Here is a 25,211-nt window from a genome sequence, read left to right as displayed (position 1 = left end):
CAATTACATTCGTTCATTGTATATTGTACAATTAGAAACTATTGTAAATTTTTTTATTTAGAATTGAATATAAACAATACCTAACAAAAACTGACCGCACAATGTACGATGAACGGATATGATTGAAAAATCTCTGGAATCCTCACAAACGGCAAGGATCCTCTCTCGTTTTCATGCGCATCATTTGGCCTGATTGAATCTCGGCCGTCCACTTTTTCAAATGAAAACCAGCGGCCGTGACGGAGTTTCAAGAGAACAGGTGCAGCAAAAACGCGGCAGCCAAAGGGAAACGTTGCTAGTTACAGTAAACACAAACAAGACAGTAAATTCATGCTCTTCCAGTTATAGCCTGAAATAACAAAATATTCTGATGGGAAATGCCGCGTCCGAACGCTAACAGTACATCGGCGAACAAATGTAACGCCGGAAATGCAAGCCATCGGATCAAAAACGAGAAACAGCATCAGACAATCAATGAACTTATTTCCAAAATAAATTTCATATTCAGAGAAGGGGGGAGAAAGGGAGTGTGGGAGAGGGAGAGGGCAACTATATATATTGACAAGTTCTTGCTAAAAATACAGCGGGGAGAGCGTGACAAATCCAAATTCTGTAACACCTAAACTGTAGACAAATTAATGAAACATGAAAGTTACTTTGCTACGAGGGTCTGCAAACGAGAACCTACCGCCTTCCCTTTTCCTCAATGTTCAACTGGAGAAAGGGCGTGAGGGGGGCTAGAGTAGAGAACGAGGACAAGATCAGTTCTTACAGGTGGGGAAAAAATATCATCAGCCCTATTCAACAACACTGACTCCGATGATGTGCGCAAGGCCCTATAGATACAGTCGCCTTGCCCAACCAAGTGTCAAGATTCAACTTCCCACCCAATCACTGTCGTGGTGTAATGAGTTAGCCCAGTTAACTGATCATCAAGAGTATACATTAGTTCCCTTCCTTGTCTTTCTCTTTATCACCTGCAGCCGCTTCTTGACTGCCTTTTGTTCCCACGTCGGCAGCTGCAGCATCAGAAGTGGTTGACTCAGAACGTGGCTTCTCGTTGCCTGGTTCTGACAGCTCAGGCGGCTTTGAAGTTCCCTCAACTGTTGATTCAGCTTGAGGCTCAGTAACAACTTTATCATCTTTTATCAGTGGCTCGGAAGAGGACGGAGAACATTTAGCTGCATCTGCAGATTCCGTTTGAAGCTCACCATTTGGTAGGACATCAGATGGTTCCCCAGAGTCTGAACTCTCCCTCCATTCAACCCACTCCGGTGGTTTTTCAGTTTCAACAGGTCCGACTTCTGGCGAATTGTTGGGGACAGCAATTTCTGAATCTTCTGGTTTTGTTCCTGGTTCTGGAGAAGATGTTGCGGTGTCAACCAAGTCATCATCTTCACCAACAATGACATCATCATCATCATCACCGCCACCACTGACAGCATTAGACTCCACCATATTTGGTGATGGAGAAGCAAGAGAACCAGTTGAGCGATCAGTGGCAGCCCTGTCATCCTCAAACGCAAACCAGTTGGAATTTGTAAACAGAGAACCACTGCAATCAGAAAGGCAACCATGTCAAGCAGTTCAAAGCACTTGTATTATATACATAATCAGGAAAGCTAGATATGCACAATAACACTACTAGTAAGAGTCCAAAAATCCATTCAGAAGTTTAGGCCCTCTATCACATAACCCATGCGAAGAACTATAAACCAAGAAAACGACATGAAAAGAAAATTGTTTGCTTCAAACGTCGGCATTATAAGCCATAAAACCCAATATTCATGACATTATGGTGGGTGCATTTTTTATCACCAGCCTCAAGAGATGGTAATGCTCACCATCCTATTTATCACCGTTCGATGAGTTTCAATTTTGAGACTTGTGTCTATCCACTACACATCTCGAAATTCGAATCATCCAATGGTGATGGATAGGGTGGTTAGCTGTCACCATCAAATGAGAGTGGTGAGCAAAAATATTCCTATTATGGCCAGGAATAGCCTACATGCATTGATTTAGTTGTGACAATCAAACTCTGCATACAGCTTCCTGCTGAAGGATTGTCTTGCCAAATATCCTAATAGAATCTAAAGAGTAAAGATTAAAGGACTTTCCACCTACCTTTCCTGGTCATCTCCCAAACGCAGTGAAGATATAACAACTTCAGCAGATTCATCATCAAAGTAGACATCCTGTGCCAAAATTATATAGTAAGGAATTGTTGCAAAACCTTTTTATATAGAAACAAACAGTAGTCAACACTGATATCATCAAAACATAACAAGAAAAAAAATTCATGCTCAATGAATGGAGTAAAATTGCAGCATATTTGATACCTCATCATCCCGTTCAAGTGAGCCATGGCCCTGAAAAGCATAGATTCTTAATATCAATAATCATCATCACAGCAACATTAAAGTAATAATGACAAAAGTGTTTGGAACATTTTTGGACATTGTCATCTTTCCATTCCCTCTAGGACCATGTAATGAGACACCACTCAATTTCATAGCTGTTGCGATAAGAAACGAAAATTCCAGGTGCTGAAAATATTAACCGACAACTTTATCATCTAAACGCTCCAGGGGAAATGTGGATAGAGTAATCGCTCTCCTAAAGATTAAATGCAGTAACAGAGACGTTAAAAAACTAATTATAATGGCACCAAATTATCTAGTCTTAAAAAGGGAAATTTGTTCTATGTGGTACTTCCTAGCTATGTGCATATGACGATAGTTAGTGAAAATTACTCCTGAATATTTAAACAGGTCTATTTGCTAACTTCTTCATTTATACTTTTCACCCAAGCAAAGGGTACTTTCTAATCTAAAATTTTGAAAAGAAAAAACACAGGCGGTCTCTTACAATGTAAAGTGTGTAGATATAGGATGATAAAATAAGCACAGGTATAAGGGGGTACCTCATCTAACTCATCGTTGTTGTATATTCCATATCGGAAAGCCTGGCTTAGGTTATTTGCAAGAGCTGCAACATCGTAATCTCTATCTTGATAGTCATCATCATCACTATCCCTATTTCGATCATGTAATGCAGTTGGCCGCCTGTTACAGTTGATTAACCATAATTAAAAGGCCAAAAACATGAGGCCCAAAGGACAGTGGAGAGGTAATAAAGAAATGAAAAGGGTCACATTGATAAATTACTATTGTATCAAGATGCAAACAACAAAAGCAATATTTTACTAGAATAAAACCACATCTATCATGTTTGATGTCCACTAGTAACCATATGTGATTTACTACAGCTTTAGAACTGGCACCGCAAATCAATGGTAAATGTGACATGAAAAAACCAACTGCTTTTGTGAGGAAAAGCACATACCCACAGGCCCATTGATAGACGTTCTCGACTGTATTACGCCTTGACAGGACACTTGCCTGCCACTCCGCCCACTCGATGTTCTCCTGCAAGATAATTACAACTCTAAAAATGACTTTGACAGTGAAAACAGTAGGCACCATAATATTGGTAGCGTTATGTTTCTTCCATTCAGTCATAGATAACAGAATACTTATTTTCCATAAACTAAAAAGGCTAAAAAATACAAAAAATAAAGATAAAAAACCTGCAGCAGCGTCTGAATCTCGCTATTGTTATTTCCAAGCTGAATGAGTTTGTTGGATATACGTGTTAAATGTCCAATGTTCCCTATTCTGGGTGGGGATCTACCCTCTGCAGGAACAGTTGGCTGAAAGAAAAATGAAACAAGACAATGTTTAAATAGGTTTCAATAAACTACTAACCGAAATAAAATAATAAGTACATAAGCTATCTGGATGCAAGATATTAGTAATATATAAAACAATGCAGCACCACCTTGTCCGCGTCAGCTGCCAATGTAAAATTCTTTTCTGCTTGAAGTATTTTTCCAACAAGGTCACACTCACAAAGAAGATGTTCAACAAGAGGAATATTCTTGCTTTCTAAACACGACACAATTATGTTCTCTATGTGGTGATGTACAAAGTTGTTATATGGGTACCTGGAGTGGCAACAGAATCACGGCATAAGGCACTTGTATCAAATCAGTCTTTCTATAAACATGAAAACTTTTGTACTTACTTAAAAAACAAGTCTAAAATTCTCTGTACAGCACCAAGACGAATCAATTCCTTCTCAGCAGCTTCACTACCAACCGTAAGTAATACTGAAATGAACTCTACAACCTGAAGAGTACCATGTTCAGAATAAACAGAATTAAACTACAAACATCACCCTTAAACAAACTATGAAAGTTTCAAGGGGCTTGTAAACATATTAATTGATTATTACATTTAACTAATAATGTTCCATAACAAACAGTCCAATCATACAGGAAGGCTTTTGTGGAGAAAGAACTCAATTCTTAAAAGTGAGCAAGGACAACTTGAAAAGACCATTAAAATATTCACCTTTAACCGATGTTTTCCAAGAGGCGGCTGCAACTTGCCATATGTAGTTAACAGCGTGTTATCCACCGATGAAACATCCAACAGCTTCAGCAAATCACCTAAACAATTAGAAGAGATAATACTTAATCCTTAAGAAAATAAACAAAACACTCTCTTCAAATTCCTATTGCCATTAAAAAGGAGCATAGAAACTCTGCACGGTCATATGAATGTGTAGACAAAGCAGCCATATATCAGCTCACACTTAACTAAAAGCAAAAACCATAGTCAAAAGGAGATAACTTTACCTAGGCTCTCCAGCATGCCCACAACAGTCTCAGGATTAGCAGTAACTGTGGATCCATGAGTCATCTGACGGCCATACATATGATATGTTCCCAAAGTTTGCCTCCTAGGGTCTAGCAAAGAGATGCATACTGACAACGAGTTAACAAGAACAGATTTTGGCCGTGAGTCCTCCAAAGCATGCCGAAACAATCTTCCTATAAAACTGCACAAAATACACAAATGAACTTTAATGAAGAAGCTATAAAGAAAATGCATGTATAACACTAATCAATAATTATGTGAAACAAATCTTACCTTGGGCTGGAGATTTTAGAAGAAAGTCCAGGCGGAGCAAACCGTGTTATAGCACAAAGTGTCTCTGCTGCATTAGCATGCACTTCAGGAGAATCCTGTAGAAATCAGGATCATTAGAGTTTGCTCATTAACACTCAACATTCTTTAAGCACATCAAACAGAACATCTATAGTAATATAGTAAAATGGGTAGAACAAAAACAAATACATTGAGTAAATTTATTTTTTTTACAACAGGCAATTAAAAAATTCAGACTTTACACAACCTCTCTGTTCAAACATGTAGATAAAAAATAATAATGAAGAATGATTAAGAAACCCACGTTGTCTAGTCATTCAACCACATGAATATAGCTTAAATGTAAAATTAATCACATACTGAAGAGCTGAACTTGTCCACAATCATCTCTAGGACATCTGTATCTTGTATCCAGTGCATTGCCTCCGTATGATTAGAATACATGTGTTCATCAGCACCAACCAGACGTATCAAAACCTATAAAACATATAAATTGGGTTTTCAACTATTCTCCACCTGTAAGGCTAGCAATCTTAATGTGCTTCTTTTGTCTAAGTTTAAAAAGAAGTGCATTAAAGAAGCTCAACTATGGAAAGAAACAAACAACAGTCTACAACCAACCTCCATGATAGATGTAATTCCAATCAGGTCAACTAGCTTCTTAACAATATCTTGATGACCCTGAATGTGCACATAAAAACAGTGGATCAGCTCGAAACTAAAGCAAATAAATTAACTCGTGAAAACCTTAACCCTCTTACTATCTTAAACATGATATATGATGTGATAGCAAGTATTCAATAGAGAATGAAATATACATGTATCATGGTTAGTGAGGATATTGGGTTCAATCTGTTTGAGGAGAACATGAATCTATGAAGTCATGCATCTAGTAATTATAAGGACATACACACCAACAGAATTATCAAGCAGACAAAGGCTCAAAAAGCCAAACAGACTGTCGCATTTAAAAGTTCTTCACACAACCAGACACCACTTTATGAAATTACAAAGAAACTTATGTAAGCCCAAATTTTCCCCTTTTAATCCACCAGAATGCATTTCAGACACCCATTGGCCCATATCACGACAAAATTTCAGAAAGTTAACACCTAAGCAAAAAGGATTTTGAAAATAACAATAATGGACTTACCTGAATATACTGCAGGAAAGGAACTGTCTTGCGCAACAGCAGACAAACAACAACCTATGATAAAGAAATTAAAAATGTAAAACCTAAGAAAGAGGAACTAAACATCAAGTAAACATATATAATTTACCTTGGTAAAACTACTCTCATGTCAAAAAATGAAGATAGCATTTAGTTCAACAAGAAAATACCTTGCTAAAGTACCCAGCCAAGAGTGTGCTGTGAGAATTATTTGGTTCCAAAAAGGAGAACAACAAGTTCATCAACTGGCAACACGATATAACCAAGTTAATCAAAAGTTGAATATGTTACACATTCTTCAAAACTATCAACCAGAGTCATTCAGAATGTATAGTTACAGTTTCTTACCTCCTCATCCTCTACCAATGTTTTGAGTATGATATCAACTTCACAAGTAAAAATCTCACACGCAATAAAAGGAAATCTGCATCACACAACAAATGGACTTGATCAATCACATGGATAGAGTAATCCAGTAATGCTCATGTTTACATGTGCATTCAATGCAACGCACTTGAAAGTTCGTCTCTTTTCAGCATCCTCAGGAACTTCTTCAACTATGTATCGGATTAGTTGCTCAACCTGGGCTCTTTCTCGCAAACTGCAATGTAGGGCACCACAAATAATTTAATATATTAACATATCTTGAAAAATGAAAAGGAATATTACAGGGATTTTATGCATAAAAGGAAAACAACACAACTAAAAAAGTGCAAACAATATTATACGTAAAATATTTAAGACAAATTAGAGTCTTTAGACAATCTTATGTTTTTTGGCCAGAGAAATAAAAGATTTGCTCAAATTGGATGCAAATCAAAGCTTGGAAAATAAAAACATTCCATCTACATAGGGAAAAAAAATAAAAACGACATTTCCAAGGTAGACATCTCAAACCATTGAGGCATGGAAATCAAGTAGTTCAAGCCCAAATTTCTGATTCAAAACCAAAGAATTTGCATCTATATGCCAACATCAGAGTCCCAAATCTCTAAGCCCCAAACCATTATAAGGAATCATTTTGAGAATAGCTCTTAAAAGGATGTGTTGAATTCCTGCTTTCATCTTTCAACACGTTGGTCTTTTGATACATGCACATGACAAAACATAAAATTATTCTGACAAATGCACTGTAGCAGCCCTTACCCAAAGACACTGAGCAGAAGGATAGAAGCCCTCTATTAACTCACTCGTTGAGGTACAACAAAATAAATAAGGAGCAAGGAAAAGAAAACAAAGGTCAAAAATATAGTGGCAGTAAGAAAATGAAAGGAGCATTACAAATTGATTAGGCGGCCATTAAGAGCTTTGCATTCCTGAATAATTTCATCTTCATCAAGCAGCTCTTCCAACGTGAAATTATCCTTGTCCAAAATTGTCTCCACCTGAACCATAGAATAAAATAAGAGACACAAACACATAAATTAGGCTAGGAAACAAACAAAGAGCTAGTTTTCTTATTAGTGAAAACCCATGGTATGGACCACATAAAGCAAGTTCATAGTAAACCAACAAGCGCAGGTGACAGCTGGAGACCATCCCAGCCTTCTAGGGTAGGGCATAAGACACAATGTAAATCAGCGCAGATATAATTGAATGATTCAAGGGAAGCACATCATGCAAAAATATTAATACAACCTATTTTTAAGCCTGCATATAATCATATCCAATTTTGAAAACCAGACACCCAAAAATGGTTAAAGCTTGGTGCATCATAGGATTTTGAAAAGTCTCCAAACCTTGCACAACCCTCAAACACCCCTTATCGAATTACTAACTGGCATGTAACGCGTTGCCACGGTCTGACTTAACAAAAATCCATGTCTACTACACTAAAAACCACTATGTTCTAAAGACGCTGCCACTACTTTCCAACCGTAAGATTTAAATAAATAATCTTTTCAATGGCGTTTTCCGACTGCCACAAAGTGATATATTAGAAAGTTCATAGCTCCCACTACACCACTGATCCCAATTCTGGATCCGAAACCAAAGACAACATGCCCAATTTCAAACATAGTCCCAATTGCCCACCCCCCAGCAGTTTGCACACACGTAACAACTCTCCTTAAGATCCAAATATTCCAAATTTCAATTTCCAATCCCACATTTTCTTCACCAAGCAAACAAACTTCACCAAGATTCAATCCGAACATATCATAAATAATCCAATACCGCGCCCCGCACACCAAATGTCAAAACAAAACAAGAGAAAACAAAAACGACGTCGGACAACTCACCGGAGACGCCGTGGACAACCCCGCCATACGCCAGAACATGGTGTGAATTGAGGAGCGAAAATGGCCTCCGCGCGGCGAACTGAACTTGGATCTGCGAACCCCCAGAAAACGAACCCTAGCGCGCCCTCACAAAATCCCCAAAGCGAGGATTCACCAATTGCCGAACCGCCCAAAACGCCGAAAGTGATCCGAGCATGGGATGCGAAAACCCTAGAAATTGGAATCCGCGGATTCGATTTGGATCTAAATCGAGGGCCGCACAGAGATGGCAGAACCCGACGAAGCCTGCAATCGCGGTCGGGGGTGTGTGTGAGAGAGAAAGAGAGAGAGTGTCGTTGGAAATGAAATGGAGGGTTGAATTATTATATGGCTCCCAAATATTATTTTCCTTTTTCGTGTTTTATAATCTATGCTTTTTTTTTTTCAATCATTTGGATGGCTATTTATTTACAAATAAAAATAAAAACATTTAACAAACAAAAATTATTTAACCAAAAAATATATATTTGGATGGCTGTTCCAACTTTGCGATGACAATGGAAACACGGCTCATTATACCAAATACTATAGTATAACTAATTAAAAAAAAAAATTAGGTTTCTAAGTACTTGTGTTATGAAACTTGATGTGCCGATTTCGTTTTAACACATTGAAAAATCTCTTAAAAATATGTCATTGTTATAATTTTTGGGGCTAGGTTTTGTTGCTCTCCTAAGTTGGAAGGTTGGAGTGTTGTTGTGCACTTGCCTTCCATCTCTTGTTTTGTTAGTTTTATTTTTCAATACTCTTCTCTTTTTCTTTGTTTTTATCAATCATCGAAGTCACGTCATCAGAGTTAAACTTTAGTTGTGAATGTGAGCAAAACAATAAAGATTAAGATGCAATGGCTAAAGCTTGAATTTTGAATTTTATAGTTTTGTTTTGTATCATATAACATCAACTTTAAAATTATTGAACACTGGTCAACTATAGAACGTCATTAACTTGCTAAAAGGTCTTTGTTGGGACACTCATGCTAAAAGCACATTGAAACTAATCCCACAAGTTGAGGCCATAACATGTGGCAATCGCTCATTTGCTATCCGTGACGAGTGAGGGCGCCACATTAGCTACGTTCAATCCCACATTAGCCAAATCATAAAAGTTCCTCCAACTTCGTCTCTACAAAAGACTCTAATCTAACGTAATTATTGTTCAACACTTATATTACTACTAAACTCGCCCAATGTGATGCCTTAAACATACTTTGCTAACTTAAGAATTGAAGACTCTTATGACGTCGGTGTCTTGCAATACTTACTCTACCTTACTTGCATGTTGCTTTGTCCGTCTACCTTTAATTGAAGCTCCCTCGTGAAGGTCACTTCACCGCACTTTATGATTGAGCTCTCCATGACTAAATGTATCACTTCCCCACGTAATTGGTGCTGAAGCACTTCAATTACTTTTAGAATAAAAAAACATTTATCTAAAAATATTTTCAATCATTTTAAAAGCAGTTTTAAACATGCTGATATTTTTAACCTTTGAACTACAATTTTAGATAAAGAAAACTAATGAAAATAGTTTGAAAATTTGAGTTTCAACAATAATGACAAAATAAATGGTAAAGTGAATAATATCATAATTGACTTTTTATGTAAAAATATAATTTTTTGTTAAAATGAAAAATACCGAGAACTTTACGTTAAGGTTCTTTTAAATACTCATCGTCAATGTAAAATTTAGATATTGGACCATCTCTAACGGATCTTGGCATGTAAGCTTTAGGCTCGGATCTTTTTTCAGACAGAAAACGGTGTGTGATTTAGGACTGATTTGAGTAAATCAACCATCTATTGGGCTAAATTTACCAAAGAAAAACAATTGTATTAACGAAACTATAGAAGAGAAATGCAACAAAAACAAAACTTCAAGAGGGGAAATGATAATTCGAGTGAACTACAGGGACTGCTTAGTGCAATTTTGACAAAGAATTTCGTAACCAATACTTTCCTCAGTTCAGTTTCTAAAGCCGGAAAGCACACGCAGAGTCATGTAGCTGCACGTCCTGCATCCGCCATTCATTTGTTGGTACGCTTCCTTCCCTTCCTTCCCTTCTTTCTGTTCATTATCCTAATCAATCTATAATCTCACACCAAATCCAAACCCCAAAACGCAAATTTCACCGATTTCCCCCATAACCCATTTCTTATTTTCCACCAAATCCCCATCAGAACCCCCAAAATTCACATCAATCAGCAGGCTTTCAATTCTCTCTGGGATTTTCAGAGCTCTGTATTTGAAGAGAGAAAGTGGGTAGTCGTCTAAATGCTAGGTGGGTTGTACGGAGACCTCCCTCCGCCCTCTTCGGCGGAGGAAGAGAAGCCCAGCAACAGCACGGTGTGGTCGAGCAGCACGAAAATGGCGCCGCAGACACTCCGGAAGCCAGCGTCGATTTTCGCCCCGCCGCAGACGATTCTAAAGGCACAGAGCAAGCCTAAATCATCGAATTCCGTGCAGCCGAAAATTACAGCGTCACCGGTGGTTGCATTGTCGCCGGCGGTGATACACGATGACGTGGCGCGACCTGAGCTGGTTGGGGTGACGTCGACGGTGCTGGAGGAGTATGATCCGGCGAGGCCCAATGACTATGAGGAGTACAAGAGGGAGAGGAAGAAGAAGGCTATGGAGGCCGAGATGAGGCGGGAACTCGATAGGAGGCGGCAAGAGGAGGAGGAGAAGGAGAGAAGAGAGAAGGAGGAGAGAGAAAGGGAGAGGGAAAGGGATTTTGGAGAATCAAGAAACATTTCGGGTGAGGAAGCCTGGAGGAGGCGTGCGGCGATGAGCGGGGCAGCAACGCCGTCAGTTCCGAGGTCCCCATCTCCGCCGAGTAATCCAGATGGTTTTACCATTGGGAAGTCGGACAGTGGAGGGTTGGGGCTTGGGGCTGGCGGCCAAATGACCGCGGCACAAAGAATGATGGCGAAGATGGGGTGGAAGCAGGGTCAAGGGCTTGGTAGGCAGGAGCAGGGGATTACCACTCCCTTGATGGCCAAGAAAACGGATAGGCGAGCCGGGGTGATTGTGAATGCTAGTGAAACAAAGCCGGAGAAGAAGGTGAAGAGTGTCAGCCTTAACGGGCCACCCACCAGGGTTTTGCTGCTTAGAAACATGGTATGCGTATACTTTTTGGAATTTCACTCATCATAATTTGTTCTTTTGAGTGATGATGGTACAAAATTTGATTTACAATCGTTTTAAATTATGACTCGGAAGGATATCTAATTGCTAGATTGAGAAACTATACAATCAAATCAGCTGTTGGGATCATGGCCAAAAATTTATTGGCTCGTATCAAAGTTTCATGGGCTTGAGGCATCACTTTTAGGAAAATTATAACTGGGTGGAAGACGGTGTGTGAAAAAGAGGCAACGTAAAACCACATGTATGATTGGAAGGTTTTTGCTTGTGTAAGACATTGACTTGGAGAGTTGTGATTTTTTTTTGGAAGATTGATGAATGGGCTTCACTGGAAACGTGACGTATGAAATCGGACTTGTATCTAAAACATAAGTGGTGCATAATGTTTTCTTCATTTTTATGTACAATTTTATGCTTAGGATTCCTTAGCTAATACAATATTAGCTGCTTTAACGAAGAACGGCATTACATGTTACCTTGAAGCTTTGCAGGGCTTGAGTAAATTTTAGAGCGTATTGTTAGGTTAGCTTAGTACACTACTGATGTTGAGTCTGTAAACTCTCCAGAGGGTTGCATTTTCTTTTCCTGTATATCTTGCCCGTATGTCCTGTGTATCATTGTTCAAGGGGTTGATGGTTTGTGGAACCGAACCGAACCATACATACAATTATAGCACAACGTTTTTTAGCTGTAAAACCCTATCAATCTTTTTACTTCAAAGAAAGTCATAAGTCCTTTTAGGTCTTCCTATATAATCTGAACTATTCTATCTTTTATGTCCTCCTTTTCCCTGAGCTGGACATTAAGTTTAACCTCCACTGCTGAAATCTGTCTAGTCTTTACATCTTTAGATCGTTGAACAGAACAATATTGTAGTTCCATGACTTCTCCTTAACTTTAGTTTCTTTTTAATGCACACTTTCTTTCTAGGATTAAAATTGTCAACCTTTCGACCTTTTATTAGGACTGGCCATTGGACCGAAACAACTGAAAAATAAACTGAGCTTTAAGTTTCTTTTGTTAGGTTTGTTAGGTACCATCAAGAATATTGTTATTCTATTAGCGCTCATTTTGTTGCTGACTACGGCCGCGTTTTACTGAAAATTTTAATTATTATTTTACCCTTGAACGAATTTACCTGTAAACTTTTCAAGCCTTGAACAAATTGCAGAAGATCTTGGGCCCAAGTTCTTTCAAGTGTTTTAGGAGTAGTTGAGTATGGGGGCAAGAACAAAAATGGATTGAACTAAGCACCCGTATTAGTCAAATTGGTGTACAACTGGTTAAGTTGCGTTTAATAGTAAACACCAATCCTGTTCTTTCTATAAAAGCCGCAGGATTCTTTGGGAAGCTAATGAATTTGATGAACGAACTTAACCTAGGCTTTCTTCTGTGAAGGTTATTGATCTGTGAAAACAGACTAACACGGTGACTATTTGATATGGAGAAGAAATCGGTGTTTTTTAAACTTATTTGACAACCCATTTATTATATTGATTTCTTGTTCTTATGGATAGTTAATTGCAATTCAAGCTGATGTGCTTTGTTATTGAAGGTGGGCCCTGGAGAGGTGGATGATGAATTGGAAGATGAAGTAGCTTCAGAGTGTGCAAAATATGGGACAGTGACCCGGGTGCTTATATTTGAGATAACAGAGCCAAATTTTCCAGAGAACGAGGCGGTGAGGATCTTTATCCAGTTTGAGAGGTCTGAAGAAACGACTAAAGCATTGGTTGACCTTGATGGTCGGTATTTTGGAGGCAGAGTGGTTCGTGCCACGTTCTATGATGAGGAGAGGTTCGGTAACAACGAGTTGGCTCCAATGCCAGGAGAAATCCCAGGTTTTACTTGAATTACAGAGTTTCAAATGCAAGCTTATTTTCCCGCATATGTAGTTACTGAGAAAGATAAGGTAGGCTTTGATTTCGACATTGCCACTAACGACATGTGTTGCTAGCAGTGTTAGTGGAATTCAAACTCTGGTAGTAGCTTTATTTTTGTGATTGGATCAAGCTTATTTAACACTGTAACTGTACAATCACATAAAAGGTGGTTACTGCTCTTAGAATGCTTGACCAATTCCTTGTGCCACAAGGGTTTTTTCTTTTTCCGGGCTGTTTCGGCCCTATTTTTTTAACCGTTAAGGGTTTTAAGCTTCTTTTTTTCCACTTGCCAACCAAAACGAACAAGGAAACAAGTAATTGACACTGCAAATGCATATATTAGAAGAAAATCAGATTGCAGAAATTCATCACAGCACAGCATATACTCTGCATAGCCACCAACTATTTCATATCCTAACTCAAAGTATGGGATGAACTAAACCATATAATATATATGAATTAAGGAAGATACGGATTGTTCTAAGGGCGGTGATGTGGAGGCGAAGCAACCGGCATGGTATTGGTGGAGGCCCTGGCTTCCGGCAGTTGGTGGTGGCCACCATACATGTACAATGACGAGTAGATGCTCATACTGCTGCTGGGGTTGGTGGTGGTGGTGGAGGTGAAGGCGGGGAAACGACATGGAGAATCTGTGGTTGAACAATCACCACGCTACGCCTCGGCGTTGGTGTCGCTGTTACCACCGTAGTGCTCGCTTTGGGGTTCCATGTTGGTGCAAATTGAACACCATAGAAAGCTTCAGCGTTGGTAGGAACCATGAAAGGAGGAGGAGATGCATAATTAGTGTGGTGGTGGTGTGAGTGTGAGTTGGGAAATTCTGCAAATCCAAGTCCTCCATTACCACGAAAACTTGCATTATTGCCCATCACAGAAAAAACATTGCCATCAGCTCCAATTGCATTTCCATTTCCACCCACAAAAATGGGGTCGAATTCACCATATAGTCCTTCACCGCCAATCATATTTGGTGGTGATTGGCGGTGGTGCTTGTTTCTTCTGGGATCTCTGTTGGTGTTGATCATTTGTTGGTCGGAACTTGGAGACCAAGGCTCTGCATGTTTGCCTGCTTTCGCCAACTTTCTAATTAAAGTAGCAAATTCTACGTTTCCTATCACTGTGATCTTCTCTTCTTCTGCCTCTACGTTTACACTATAAACACCTGAATTTAATTATAATTTAAAAAGGTAAGAAGGGTATCATGATAAGTAAATAGTTAATGTTTATAACCCAAGAAAAATACGATGAAATAGTTTGTGCTGCAGATGTGAGTTAGACCAGTTGACTAACGTAACACGATCTTTTCCTTGCATACAAGTTTGAATTTCCATTCCCGCGAATTAGATTAATTAAAAGTGTTTCCTATCACCGCTAGTTAGGGTGAGCTAATGGTCTCCTCTTGCATGTTTTCCTCTACAGTTACTAACAAAAGCATCTTGTCCAAAAGTAGGCAAGGGACTAGTGGCTCAAATGATTAAAAATATTAAACCATCCACCCGAAGTTCAGTGTTCGATTCCTCCTTGGTCTCACATATAGTAAATATGTATTAAACATATTTTCTGCAGTCCAAAAAACTGAGCTCTAATAGGGGATTTCAGTGGAAGTCAGACTTGTGGCTAAGGTTGAAATGCTTTTGTGAGTCTTTCCAGTCTCCAAAAAGGTGAATAACCGTGACTTGCTATCAGTTGTTTTCATTTTTAAAAGAAAAAAGAAAAAGAAAATACGGGGTTCTAAATCCCCTTCCGGTATAAGAAAAACAACAAAAATATGGTGCATGTTGAAGATACATAGAACCTTGGATCTTCCGGAGGAGTTTTTTCACTTTCTGCTCGCATCCTTCACAGTTAACGTGCACTTTCAGAACATGCGTCTGCAACGAAAACACAACGAAAAAAGTATTTCAACTTATATGCATTGAAGAAAAAAATGGAAAGGGAAGATATGTGGGAGGAGGAGGAGACCTGGATACTGAAGAAATCAAAATCAAATGTCGACGACATCTTTCTAGCTGCTGCTGCTCAAACAAGTAGAACAACAAATGAACAAGTTTCCTTTTTAACGAGGAGATTGTGCTTCCTTTTATGGCGATGGGGATTTTTCGTTTTGTTTGGCCAAAATAATGCTTTTCAAGCAACTGAGAAAAACTTCTTCGAAAGGGGATATAACAAGTGTTTTAACCGTTGAATTTTTAATTTATTTTTAACGAAAAAATTAACGGTTCAAACGCCGAGAATATGAGAAACTCTAAAGAAAATATAGAAAGACATGAAAGGAGTAGAAGAACGAAATGTAGGACTGACAGTAGGAGGATAGAAAGACATGAAGGAGTAGAAGAACGAAATGTAGGACTGACAGTAGGAGGAGGCGGTTCGGAAAGTGTGATTTGACCATGCTCAGAGACATGACAAATTTTGGGAGGCATCGTACAATACACACTCTCTCTCTCTTGCGACACTGTGTGCTTAATTGCAACAACCACTGATCTTTTGAAATTCACAGGACTTTTCAGCAAAAATAAGATCTTGAAATTGATATAAATTCTCACTTTAGTTTTTTATAATGAAAATCCATATAAAGCTTCAGCGTTATTTTCAGCAAAAATAAGATCTTGAGATTGATATAAATTCTCACTCTAGTTTTTTATAATGTACTCGGCTTGATGACAGCTCGAGTACATTCCTGCTCATCGAGCTGAGCAACCCTGACTCTCATACACAATCTACAAACAAAGGATTTTCAAGTATGTTGTATCCTATGTATTAACTTCAGATTGTTTACATGGAAAACAGGAAAAGCTACATGGAAAACAGGAAAAGCATACAAGGATGGAGTTAGACGATTGTTCTATGTGCGCCAAACGCCTCCAAGGAAAAGCTCTGCAAGCTATAAATACGTGGAAAAACAGACCATGAGATCTCCAACGCACTCGCTGTCAGGCTTAACCCCGGAACACTTCCATAACAAACCATTAACGTGTTCTTTCAAGACGGCATGAATAAGATGTTGTCTAGTTTCACAGAGGCATTTCAAGGTCCGGCCTTTGATCGAGTACTTGTTTCGAGTCATCTGGAAATGCATCTGGATAGGTAGCCAAAATCCTTGACTTCATGCTCCTGTTATAAATCACCCTAATGAATCAGCATCTCGGTTCAAAGCAGTAATCAAATATAACACAAACTAAACTACATTTGACATCGACAAATTAGCACAAAATACGCAACTTCCTAAGCATCAGGAAGCTAATACATAACTGCATCAACTGGGAAATTGCATTGACCGGAAGTAAACACCACTCTAGACACCAAAATAAATATTCAGTTAAACTCGCAAGGCTCATCCCGTTTTTCTATTTTCGCCTCTGTGTGTGTGTGTGACTTTGCTTTTAGTAATGTCAAAAGATTTAGTAAAAGGAGCCTTGCGAGAATCGGGGGTGGGTTGGTGGGGGGGGGCGTCTATTGTACGTTGCCTTACCCTTACTTTGCAAAGATTAAGTGAGCACTTTAAATAATCAGATCCCAAACCAAAAGAAAGAATTGATCATACCTTAACTTCTGAAATATGTATTCAAGATCAGTCTTCATAGACTTTAAACGGCGTGTGTTTCTGGAGAAATCTGCAGAAACCTCAGCAAAACAGTTCTCTGAAAACTCATTAAAGTGTGACAGGACTGCATTTCCATCTTGCAACCTCCCCAATCTGCACCAGTAGATTCAAATGCCAGGCAAGTAAGCACCCAAAGGCAACGGCAAAAATAAGAGCTGAATCACTGATCATGAAATACAAAAGGTATAACTACTAAATATCCATTCAGTATAAGCATCACACAGTGTTATTGCTGTTTCCGCAGCGAAGGGGAAATATAGGAAACGACAACATTTCTGCATAATATACATGCAAATGAAATTGTTCAAAATAGAAAATCCAATTCCAAGTTTTCAACAATTTGGGCATACGATACAAGCGGGATTAAGACGAGGATATTCAAGGTAAAGTAAGAGTGTCGCAATTGAAGATACGATGAAAGAAAATTGGTTAAGGTAGTCTGGGCATGTGAAACGAAGACCTACCGCTGTCAAGGCAAAAGGGTAGAGAAAGACCTAGAAAGACTTAGATAGAGACTTTACGAAACACATGGAGTACTCAGAGCTAAAGAAAATTTGGCGCAAGTGTTCTAAGATTCATACAATCAACTCCTCTTAATGGGATAAGGTTTTGGTTGATTCCCACTTCTCCTTTCCTCCCACACAAGTTTCTCTATTCAATTCAACAGATGACCAAGTAGGGTTTTAATTTTCACACAAACCCATGATTTAATGTTCACAATATGAATAAAGTTTCTACCTTTCTCTCCCTCTAACTCTTCAAACAGCATTTCACAGAACCCAATTACACATATGAAAATATGCAACAAACAATCGAATTTAAAATTAAACAATCAATGGTAAACAAGAATTTAATAAAAAATTGCTCAGTCTGAGGGGAGAGAGAGAGAGAGAGAGAGAGAGAGAGAGAGAGTTTTCTTACACGATGTGCTGCAATTGTTTGAGGGAATCCAAGTCCTGAGCATCGATTAGTGTTTTGAATTCATTCGATATCTCCTCTGATGCTTCCCTGATCGTTTCTTTCTCCGTCTGTTCCATCTTCTCTTCCACCTACCTATCACTCTCTCTCGGTACTCAACGGAGTTGGAGGTGGTCGGGTGAGAGTCACAGAGCTACTGTCTCCTCTGGGTCGGGCCACAACCCAAATAAGATGAGTCGCATAACCCAAATAAGCAAGGAATTCCAAGAGTTAATTTACATGGGCCGGTCCAAAGTGAGAACTTGCGTAGGCCCACGATAAATTGGCATTAGTAGGTTGAAAACTTGAAGGCTCAACCTTATGTGGTTTATCCACAAAAAAAATGGTTTTCCTTGAGTCCTTTTGTGAGAAAGTCCAAGGATTGTTGGGTGATCAAAACAAACTTACTCTTCAACTCCTAGACAATATTTCATAGTCCTGTTGTGTCACCAATCGATTTCGGTTTAGGGTTTAGACTTTAGAGTTCGGAGTTTAGGCTTCCGTCTAAAAAAATGTAATTTCGTAGTCCTAAAGGTCGCTTTCTAGGTATTTTTGCTCTTGTGTGTAAGCTTCAATAAAATTAGTAACAAACTTCGTTGTATGAGTATAAATTATAATTAACATTTTTTTTATCATTTAGCTCACCTTAGGGCATGTCCATGACTACATGAATGTTACAAAAAAATAACCTTTCAGTTTTGATTAGGGCATTACTTCTTATCACTAACCCTTTTGCGTTCATGCTAGAAGGTTACTTTTGACCCCAATCCTTTATCTCCTTGATATTATGGAAGAAGAATTGAAACAATATTATATAAATATGTTCATTATTTCCCACTACAAACTAAATAAATAAGTTCCAAAAAATACCTAAATAAATAAAAGAAAATTAACTAGGTCAACATATTTACATGCTTTTGCTGGCATAATAAATTTCAAAGTTGTGAGAAGTATGAATCCAAAATTTTCACACTTGTTTGTCTGGTCCAACACAAAACCCTAGTAAAGACTTGTGAAATAGAAACAATCATGACTTATATTTCTTAAAAACCCACCCAGCAAAACTCCAACCATCCACAATATCCCCTTCCTCTTCGAACAAACAAATTAAACATACATATATTGCCAAAACCCAAAACCCACCAAACATCATAACCATCCTGCCCTGCACTGCATCTCCCACCAAACAGCAAAAGTCCCTCGTACTGTCACAGTCCCCTAAAACCCTAATCCTCCAAAAAAAAAACCCAATTCACAGAAACATGAAAGCTTCACCGGTACACCCCCACCAGTCAAACACTCAAACTATTCAGTATTCACCCTGATAACCACTAATTAAGACTCTCTGAATGCCTCTCTTAGACCATGATTGTCTATCGGACTCAAACCCTAGCTGGCTAATAAATAAATTTAAGAAGCCTGCAGATCATTAGATTTGGTTAAAGATCTCATCAAATTTTTTACAGTCAGACAAGCAAAGCAAAGCCCGATAAACTAGCTCAAATCCTAGCTAGGGTTAGTGTTCTCGAAAAGCTAGAGATCTTTGCACTTTAATATTTCTCTGCATTTCTTTTGCACTGGTCTTTTTTCCGTTGTTGGAGAAACCAACCGTGCCATAAAAAGGATTCAAAGGGCACGCCCAAGTTGAAAGCTCTGACTCTACCCACCTGAAAAAGGAGAAATTTTTGGGTGTTCCGGGTACACCAAAAAAATTTGGTGTACCCTCACTCATAATGGTGGACCCTACCCTCACTTTTTTTTCAATAAAATAATAAAATCAAATTTTAATGAGTGTGGGTACACCAAATTTTTTTGGTGTACCCGGAACACCTAAAAATTTTCCCTGAAAAAGGGATCATTTTCTTATTAGATATAAAAAAATGAAAAATGAACATCATAAAAAAATAGAAGCATGAGATTAAAGCAGTATTGGCAAAAGTGGAGAGGTAGGGTGGGTGTCTCCATGCGGGAAACTGCTTTAATTTACTCTGCACCAAAAGATAGAGAGATTCATATCATTTTCCCATAAATAAACCCCATTAGTTTAATTTACCTGTCATCGGTTAATTTGTTAATAAATACGCAAAAAATATAGAGCACGAGACTCGAAATTTTCATAGTGCCTACGCCTTTCGTGCTCAGCTTTAAAAACACCTCGAATTTCAAATGCTGAAAAGCCAAAAGAGGACATCTCAGCCTCAGGGTAGAAGAGCAGACGAGGGCCCTCCTCAAACCATGTAACTGTTTTATGCTCATGAACAGGCATGTAATGTCCATGTTTGAACATGATGATGTCTGTATCTGCATGCTGGAAACGATGCCGTTATTAGGACCATGCATGCATTGCATGGCTTGCGGCATGCATCATGTTATTATATGTACTTCGGATGAATTGCCAAGTAAAATTAGGATGAAAAGAACGTATATAGTGTATTATCAAAAACGTACGTAGTAATCAACTTGTACTAGTAGAAAAAAAAATCTTATATATCTAAAAGAAAACAAACTGATAATTCATGTTATATTATTAGAAATTAGAAGCATGTTTAGGTAACATGAGAAATAATTAGTAGAATAACACATTATAACACCCCTCCTAATCAAGTAAAGAAAAATACATAATAAATTATATGTTCACTACATGCAACTTCTCAAAATAAAACTCATATAACAAGATTGACGTCTTATGTATATTAGCTTTGATTGTTATATTTTTTGTGGGATATATGTTGGTTATGTATAGGTGTGCATAGTCAATTTAAAGTTCAGTAATGCTAGTTAAATTAATTTTTTTAGACAAACTTATAAATCTTATAACATTTCACTTATAAAAAATAAACATGTTATTTTTTTTTAATCTTCAACAAACACGTTAATATTTAATTTACACTTTAAAGTCGTTTTTGTTGGGAAGCTGTTGGGCAGTCTTGTAATATAAAACACAGAACGATAAGATGTTGATGGACATGACTTGAATCCAAATTTCCAATCAAAAAGAGACAAAATCAGGACTAGTGTACGTTTTTATGTCAATTGTCAAATCAAATCAAAGTGTGGTATGTAATTAGCCACCAAACCTAACCAAACCAAGCACGTACTTGATTATAATTACCAGATTAATTTTAGGGTTCATCATTAGGCCACACACTAAAGAGTAGGTGGTCCATCAGCACCATAACACTTTAGCACAAGCATATACACTATAGCAGACAAGGCAGAGCAGAAAAGCTGAGGGGGGGCAGGAGGGCATGGGGTTGGCTTTTGGGCACGTCTTTTAATTGGGGAGAAATGGTTCTGGCTTCGTTTCAGAAGTATACTGATTGTGACTGGGACGTGGCTGGTGTTGAATGGCAAGTGTGAGGTCATCCCTCCCTCGGATGAGAATCCTCTGCGAGAATTCCAGAGATCATTTTTTTTATGATCGTTTATTATGCAGTTAATTTTCATTATAAATGATTTATGTTTAATTTTAAATAAAAAATTTAAAATAATTTTTATTTGCATGATAACAAATAAACAAATACAATAAAGTAATTCTTGGAATCGTCACAAAAAAAATCCGGATATGATTTTATTCCCCCTCCATCGATCCCTTTCCCTTACTATTTGTAAACTTGTGTGGTGTGGCCATTGAGCAAAGAGAGATTCCTTTTGGCCCAACAGAAATAACGATTCTTGCAATTCCCATTTGTGGGGGTTGTGTAACTTGGTTTCTAGGGGACTTCAAGTAAAACATAACTTTAGGATTTTAGTTTAGTAAAAAAGAATGTTTGTGATGTTAGAATCTAAGTCATGTTTGTAAGAAGGAGAAAACCTATTTTTGCTTCTAATTATGCGTATTTTCAACACCATGAGAAAGTTTAGATTCATTTTTTACCTCATGTTATGATTTGAAAATTCAGCTTGGATCACAACGAAAGAAAATGCACCAAAAAGTCATTTTAGGCCGTCAAGCACATTGCACCAAGTATTGTCAATATATATCAAGCAGACATTTCATTGAACACTTTATTGGTACAAACAAGTTAAATGATTCCTAATAAACCTTCATATTTATTATTCCCATCTAGACTTTCACATTTGTTATCAGAACCACCCATGATACCTTAATGGATCCACCCTTGCTCGTGATTAGGTTACCGTCGTGAGTTTACATTATTATTTCACCTTTTCCCTGCAAAAAAAAAAAAAAAAAAATATCATATGACCAGTATTTTGGTTTCGCACTAAGATAACATTGAACAGATATACAAGAAGCTGTTCACGTTTTTTTCTCCATTTTAGTTTCTTTTCTTTCAGTTTCACCCAAAAAGTAAACAAAATCTTCAGATCAATACTTAAAATCAACAATCGGACAACAATTCAATGGAAAGATTACTAATTATTCTCTTTAATTCAATTACATGTTTCAATATTTCATTACAAACTCGGCTAATTGCACTCGCATCACAATCTCAATGTGCATGGAAATATAAAATAAACTACGTATACAATTCATCACGATCCGGTTGGTGTGTATACAAAGTGACAATATAAGAGACTTTTTGAAAAGTATAACTCTTTATAAACTTTCGGCCGTCTTATATTTCCTACGCAGTAGTCTTATAATGTTGGTACAAAATTAACGTCAAACTGTTGTAAGTGCAACAAAAAGAGTGAGAGAGGACTGGGACCAATGACTTCACACCGTGCAACGTGGTACGGCAGCATGACATACTCGGATACTCCACTGCATCACACTAATTACACAGAATCCATCAGGTGACGTGTACTTGGTTGGTTTTCTTGCAACCATTTCAAATATATACCATGAAACGTTTAATCTTACATATGAGGAGTCCCAAATCCAAATTAAAAGCATGATTTCACGTTTATGTGTATTTAATAATTGTTAATCAGGGTGGTGGACACATGTCGGATTAGGATGATATAAACTTGAACTATAAAAAATCAGTCACAAAAATTGAACAAAGATAGATAAAATACGAAAACTTAGGTATGACAGTATGACCATGTAGATATTCAAGCAATCTCACAAAGGAATATGCTTCATTTTATTTAGGTATCGTTTCGTTCGGCTTAGGTACAACTTTCAATACATACGATCAACCCTTTGTAAGATTAGCTGATTGGTAATTGGTTGGTCATGACTGTCCAATTGAACATTAAAATTTCTCTAGATAATGAATGGCACGGTTCAATTAGTTTTGTCGTCCTTGTAGGTTAAATGCCTAAATAGATGTTATAAACGAATTGTGATCAAATGACAAAAAAAAAGAAAAGATGTCATCATGTAGGTTTTGATCCGTTTAAGCTAATAGTAGCTAAGTTATGATCTAACTTTTGTACACCATCGTTAGATGTTTGTCTTGTTTGAGCTTAATTTTCAGAGAGAGAGAGAGAGAGAGAGAGAGAGAGAATTGGTTTGCCTAACCATATCTTTATTATTCTGAAGATTCCACAGATTGAGCAGGTCTCCTGCAGTTTTGGCAAATAGGGTAGGATCTTATCTTCTTCTCCCTCTTGTCTTTTGCATTCAATTGCCTTAATTCAATTATTTTTTCCACGGGTATTTACGGACCGCTGCAAAATGCAGAGACTCTCTGGGGTTAAAATTAAAATAAAACATGTCAGTGGACCAATTGTAAAGCACACTGTTATTGACTTCTATGGGATATTTTTACATGATCCCCTGGGTAAATTCCATAATTCAATCTTACCCTCCACTTTCGGTGAACTGTTGTATTTTGTTGCTATTTTAAAAATGAACTTTAAAGAAAAGCTCTTAGTACTGTTTACTTTAACAAAAAATTACATTCTAACACTAAAAAGTCAATCACGATACTATTTACTTTACTTTTTATTTTGTCCTTATTGTTAAAACTCAAAGTTTTCAAACACTTTTCATTAGTTTTCCTATTTTAAAAGAGACTGGGAGTGAATAAATCTCGCTGGAAATTTACTGCAGTGCAAGATATAAAAAGGGCACCAGGACTTCCATCTCCAAGGTTTAAGACATTGTTGGCAATGTACATGCTAAGAAATTAGTGTGTGCTTTTCTAAGTTTGAAATGCTAAAATGGTCAAAGTGATTTTTAATTTGGCCAAGTTAATCGTTATATTATTCATATTAGTTAGAATAATCCATTCCGTTGTGTGAACGTTAAAAAAAGAAGCGTAAATGTCAAAACGATCTAGAACACAAGTGCCAAGTTCCAAAACTAGGGCAATGACGTTAGGAGAAACTCTGTAGTAGTGTTGACTGACTAGAGCAACTATCACACTCACACCGAGCATGACCAAAATGTTACAGGGATCGCATGCTTTTGCGATAGATTCAGCATTCACAAACCATTGTGACACGTTGAAGTAGACTGCATAACCATATCCATATCGATCCAAAATATAAACATACATACTGCCTTCCAGAGGTCTAAAAGTACACTTATAAGAAGGAACTACATAACTTAACAGATAATTTAAGTGTTTGTTGAGATCTATCGTCACAATCACACGAAGGACCAGTTCATGATGAACATCAATGCCAGGCAACCTCACAAAGGAATATGCTTCATTGTATTTAGGTATTGTTTCATCCGTACAATTCTCAATACATACGATCAACCCTTTGTAAGATTAGCTGATCCGCAATTGGTTGGTCAAGTTGTGCAATTGAATATTGAAATTTCTCTAGATAATGAATGGCACGGTTCAATTAGTTTTGTCGTCTTTGTAGGTTAAATGCCTAAATAAATGTTATAAACGAATTGTGATCAAATGAAAAAAATTTACAATACTCCGAAGTATAATAACCTCATCCGTGACAACAAAGATTCAAAACATTCTTATTTTTACTAAAAGAAAAAAAAAATAGGACAAAGATGATCTTCATCATGTAGGGTTTTATTCTGTTTAAGCTAATAGTAGCTAAGTTATGATCCAACTTTTGTACACCATGCTTAGATGTTTGTCTTGTTTGAGCTTACTTTCACAGAGAGAGAGAGAGAGAGAGAGAGAGAGAGAGAGAGGCGGTTTGCCTCACCATATCTTTATTACTCTGAAGATTTCACGGATTGAGCAGGTCTCCTACAGTTTTGGCAAATAGGGTAGGATTTTCATCTTCTTCTCCCTCTTGTCT

At 37.6% G+C, this 25,211-nt stretch overlaps 4 protein-coding genes across 4 annotated transcripts; 1 reads left to right on the top strand and 3 right to left on the bottom strand.

Annotated features, from left to right (window-relative positions):
* Positions 1-541: 541 nt before the first annotated feature.
* Positions 542-8,809, bottom strand: LOC103952382 (serine/threonine-protein phosphatase 6 regulatory subunit 3). Its single transcript, XM_009363966.3, has 19 exons — positions 8,430-8,809; positions 7,471-7,574; positions 6,704-6,790; positions 6,538-6,613; positions 6,360-6,434; positions 6,172-6,225; positions 5,640-5,699; positions 5,379-5,495; positions 5,001-5,095; positions 4,706-4,908; positions 4,419-4,516; positions 4,090-4,193; positions 3,844-4,009; positions 3,593-3,715; positions 3,349-3,431; positions 2,927-3,068; positions 2,343-2,372; positions 2,128-2,198; positions 542-1,555 (listed from the first exon to the last, which is right to left on the bottom strand). Exons 1-19 carry the CDS (start codon positions 8,466-8,468, stop codon positions 946-948), a joined length of 2,337 nt encoding a protein of 778 aa, XP_009362241.2. The 5' UTR covers positions 8,469-8,809; the 3' UTR covers positions 542-945.
* Positions 8,810-10,442: 1,633 nt separating this feature from the next.
* On the top strand, positions 10,443-13,718 carry LOC103952381 (DNA-damage-repair/toleration protein DRT111, chloroplastic-like). The gene is made up of 2 exons (XM_009363965.3): positions 10,443-11,585; positions 13,168-13,718. Exons 1-2 carry the CDS (start codon positions 10,740-10,742, stop codon positions 13,462-13,464), a joined length of 1,143 nt encoding a protein of 380 aa, XP_009362240.2. The 5' UTR covers positions 10,443-10,739; the 3' UTR covers positions 13,465-13,718.
* A 131-nt stretch (positions 13,719-13,849) lies between these two features.
* Positions 13,850-15,403, bottom strand: LOC125476296. Its single transcript, XM_048582153.1, has 2 exons — positions 15,309-15,403; positions 13,850-14,675 (listed from the first exon to the last, which is right to left on the bottom strand). The coding sequence occupies exon 2, from the start codon at positions 14,536-14,538 to the stop codon at positions 14,083-14,085; it is 456 nt and encodes a 151-aa protein (XP_048438110.1). The 5' UTR covers positions 14,539-14,675; positions 15,309-15,403; the 3' UTR covers positions 13,850-14,082.
* Positions 15,404-16,132: 729 nt separating this feature from the next.
* On the bottom strand, positions 16,133-18,198 carry LOC103952380 (kxDL motif-containing protein 1). The gene is made up of 3 exons (XM_009363964.3): positions 18,039-18,198; positions 17,058-17,210; positions 16,133-16,627 (listed from the first exon to the last, which is right to left on the bottom strand). The coding sequence occupies exons 1-3, from the start codon at positions 18,152-18,154 to the stop codon at positions 16,528-16,530; spliced, it is 369 nt and encodes a 122-aa protein (XP_009362239.2). The 5' UTR covers positions 18,155-18,198; the 3' UTR covers positions 16,133-16,527.
* Positions 18,199-25,211: the final 7,013 nt, after the last annotated feature.

The sequence above is a fragment of a genome, unplaced genomic scaffold (assembly GCF_019419815.1).
Source record: "Pyrus x bretschneideri cultivar Hongxiangsu unplaced genomic scaffold, Pyrus_bretschneideri_v1 Contig19, whole genome shotgun sequence".
Taxonomy (NCBI): Eukaryota; Viridiplantae; Streptophyta; class Magnoliopsida; order Rosales; family Rosaceae; genus Pyrus; species Pyrus x bretschneideri.
This window is presented reverse-complemented; position numbering and strand designations above follow the sequence as displayed.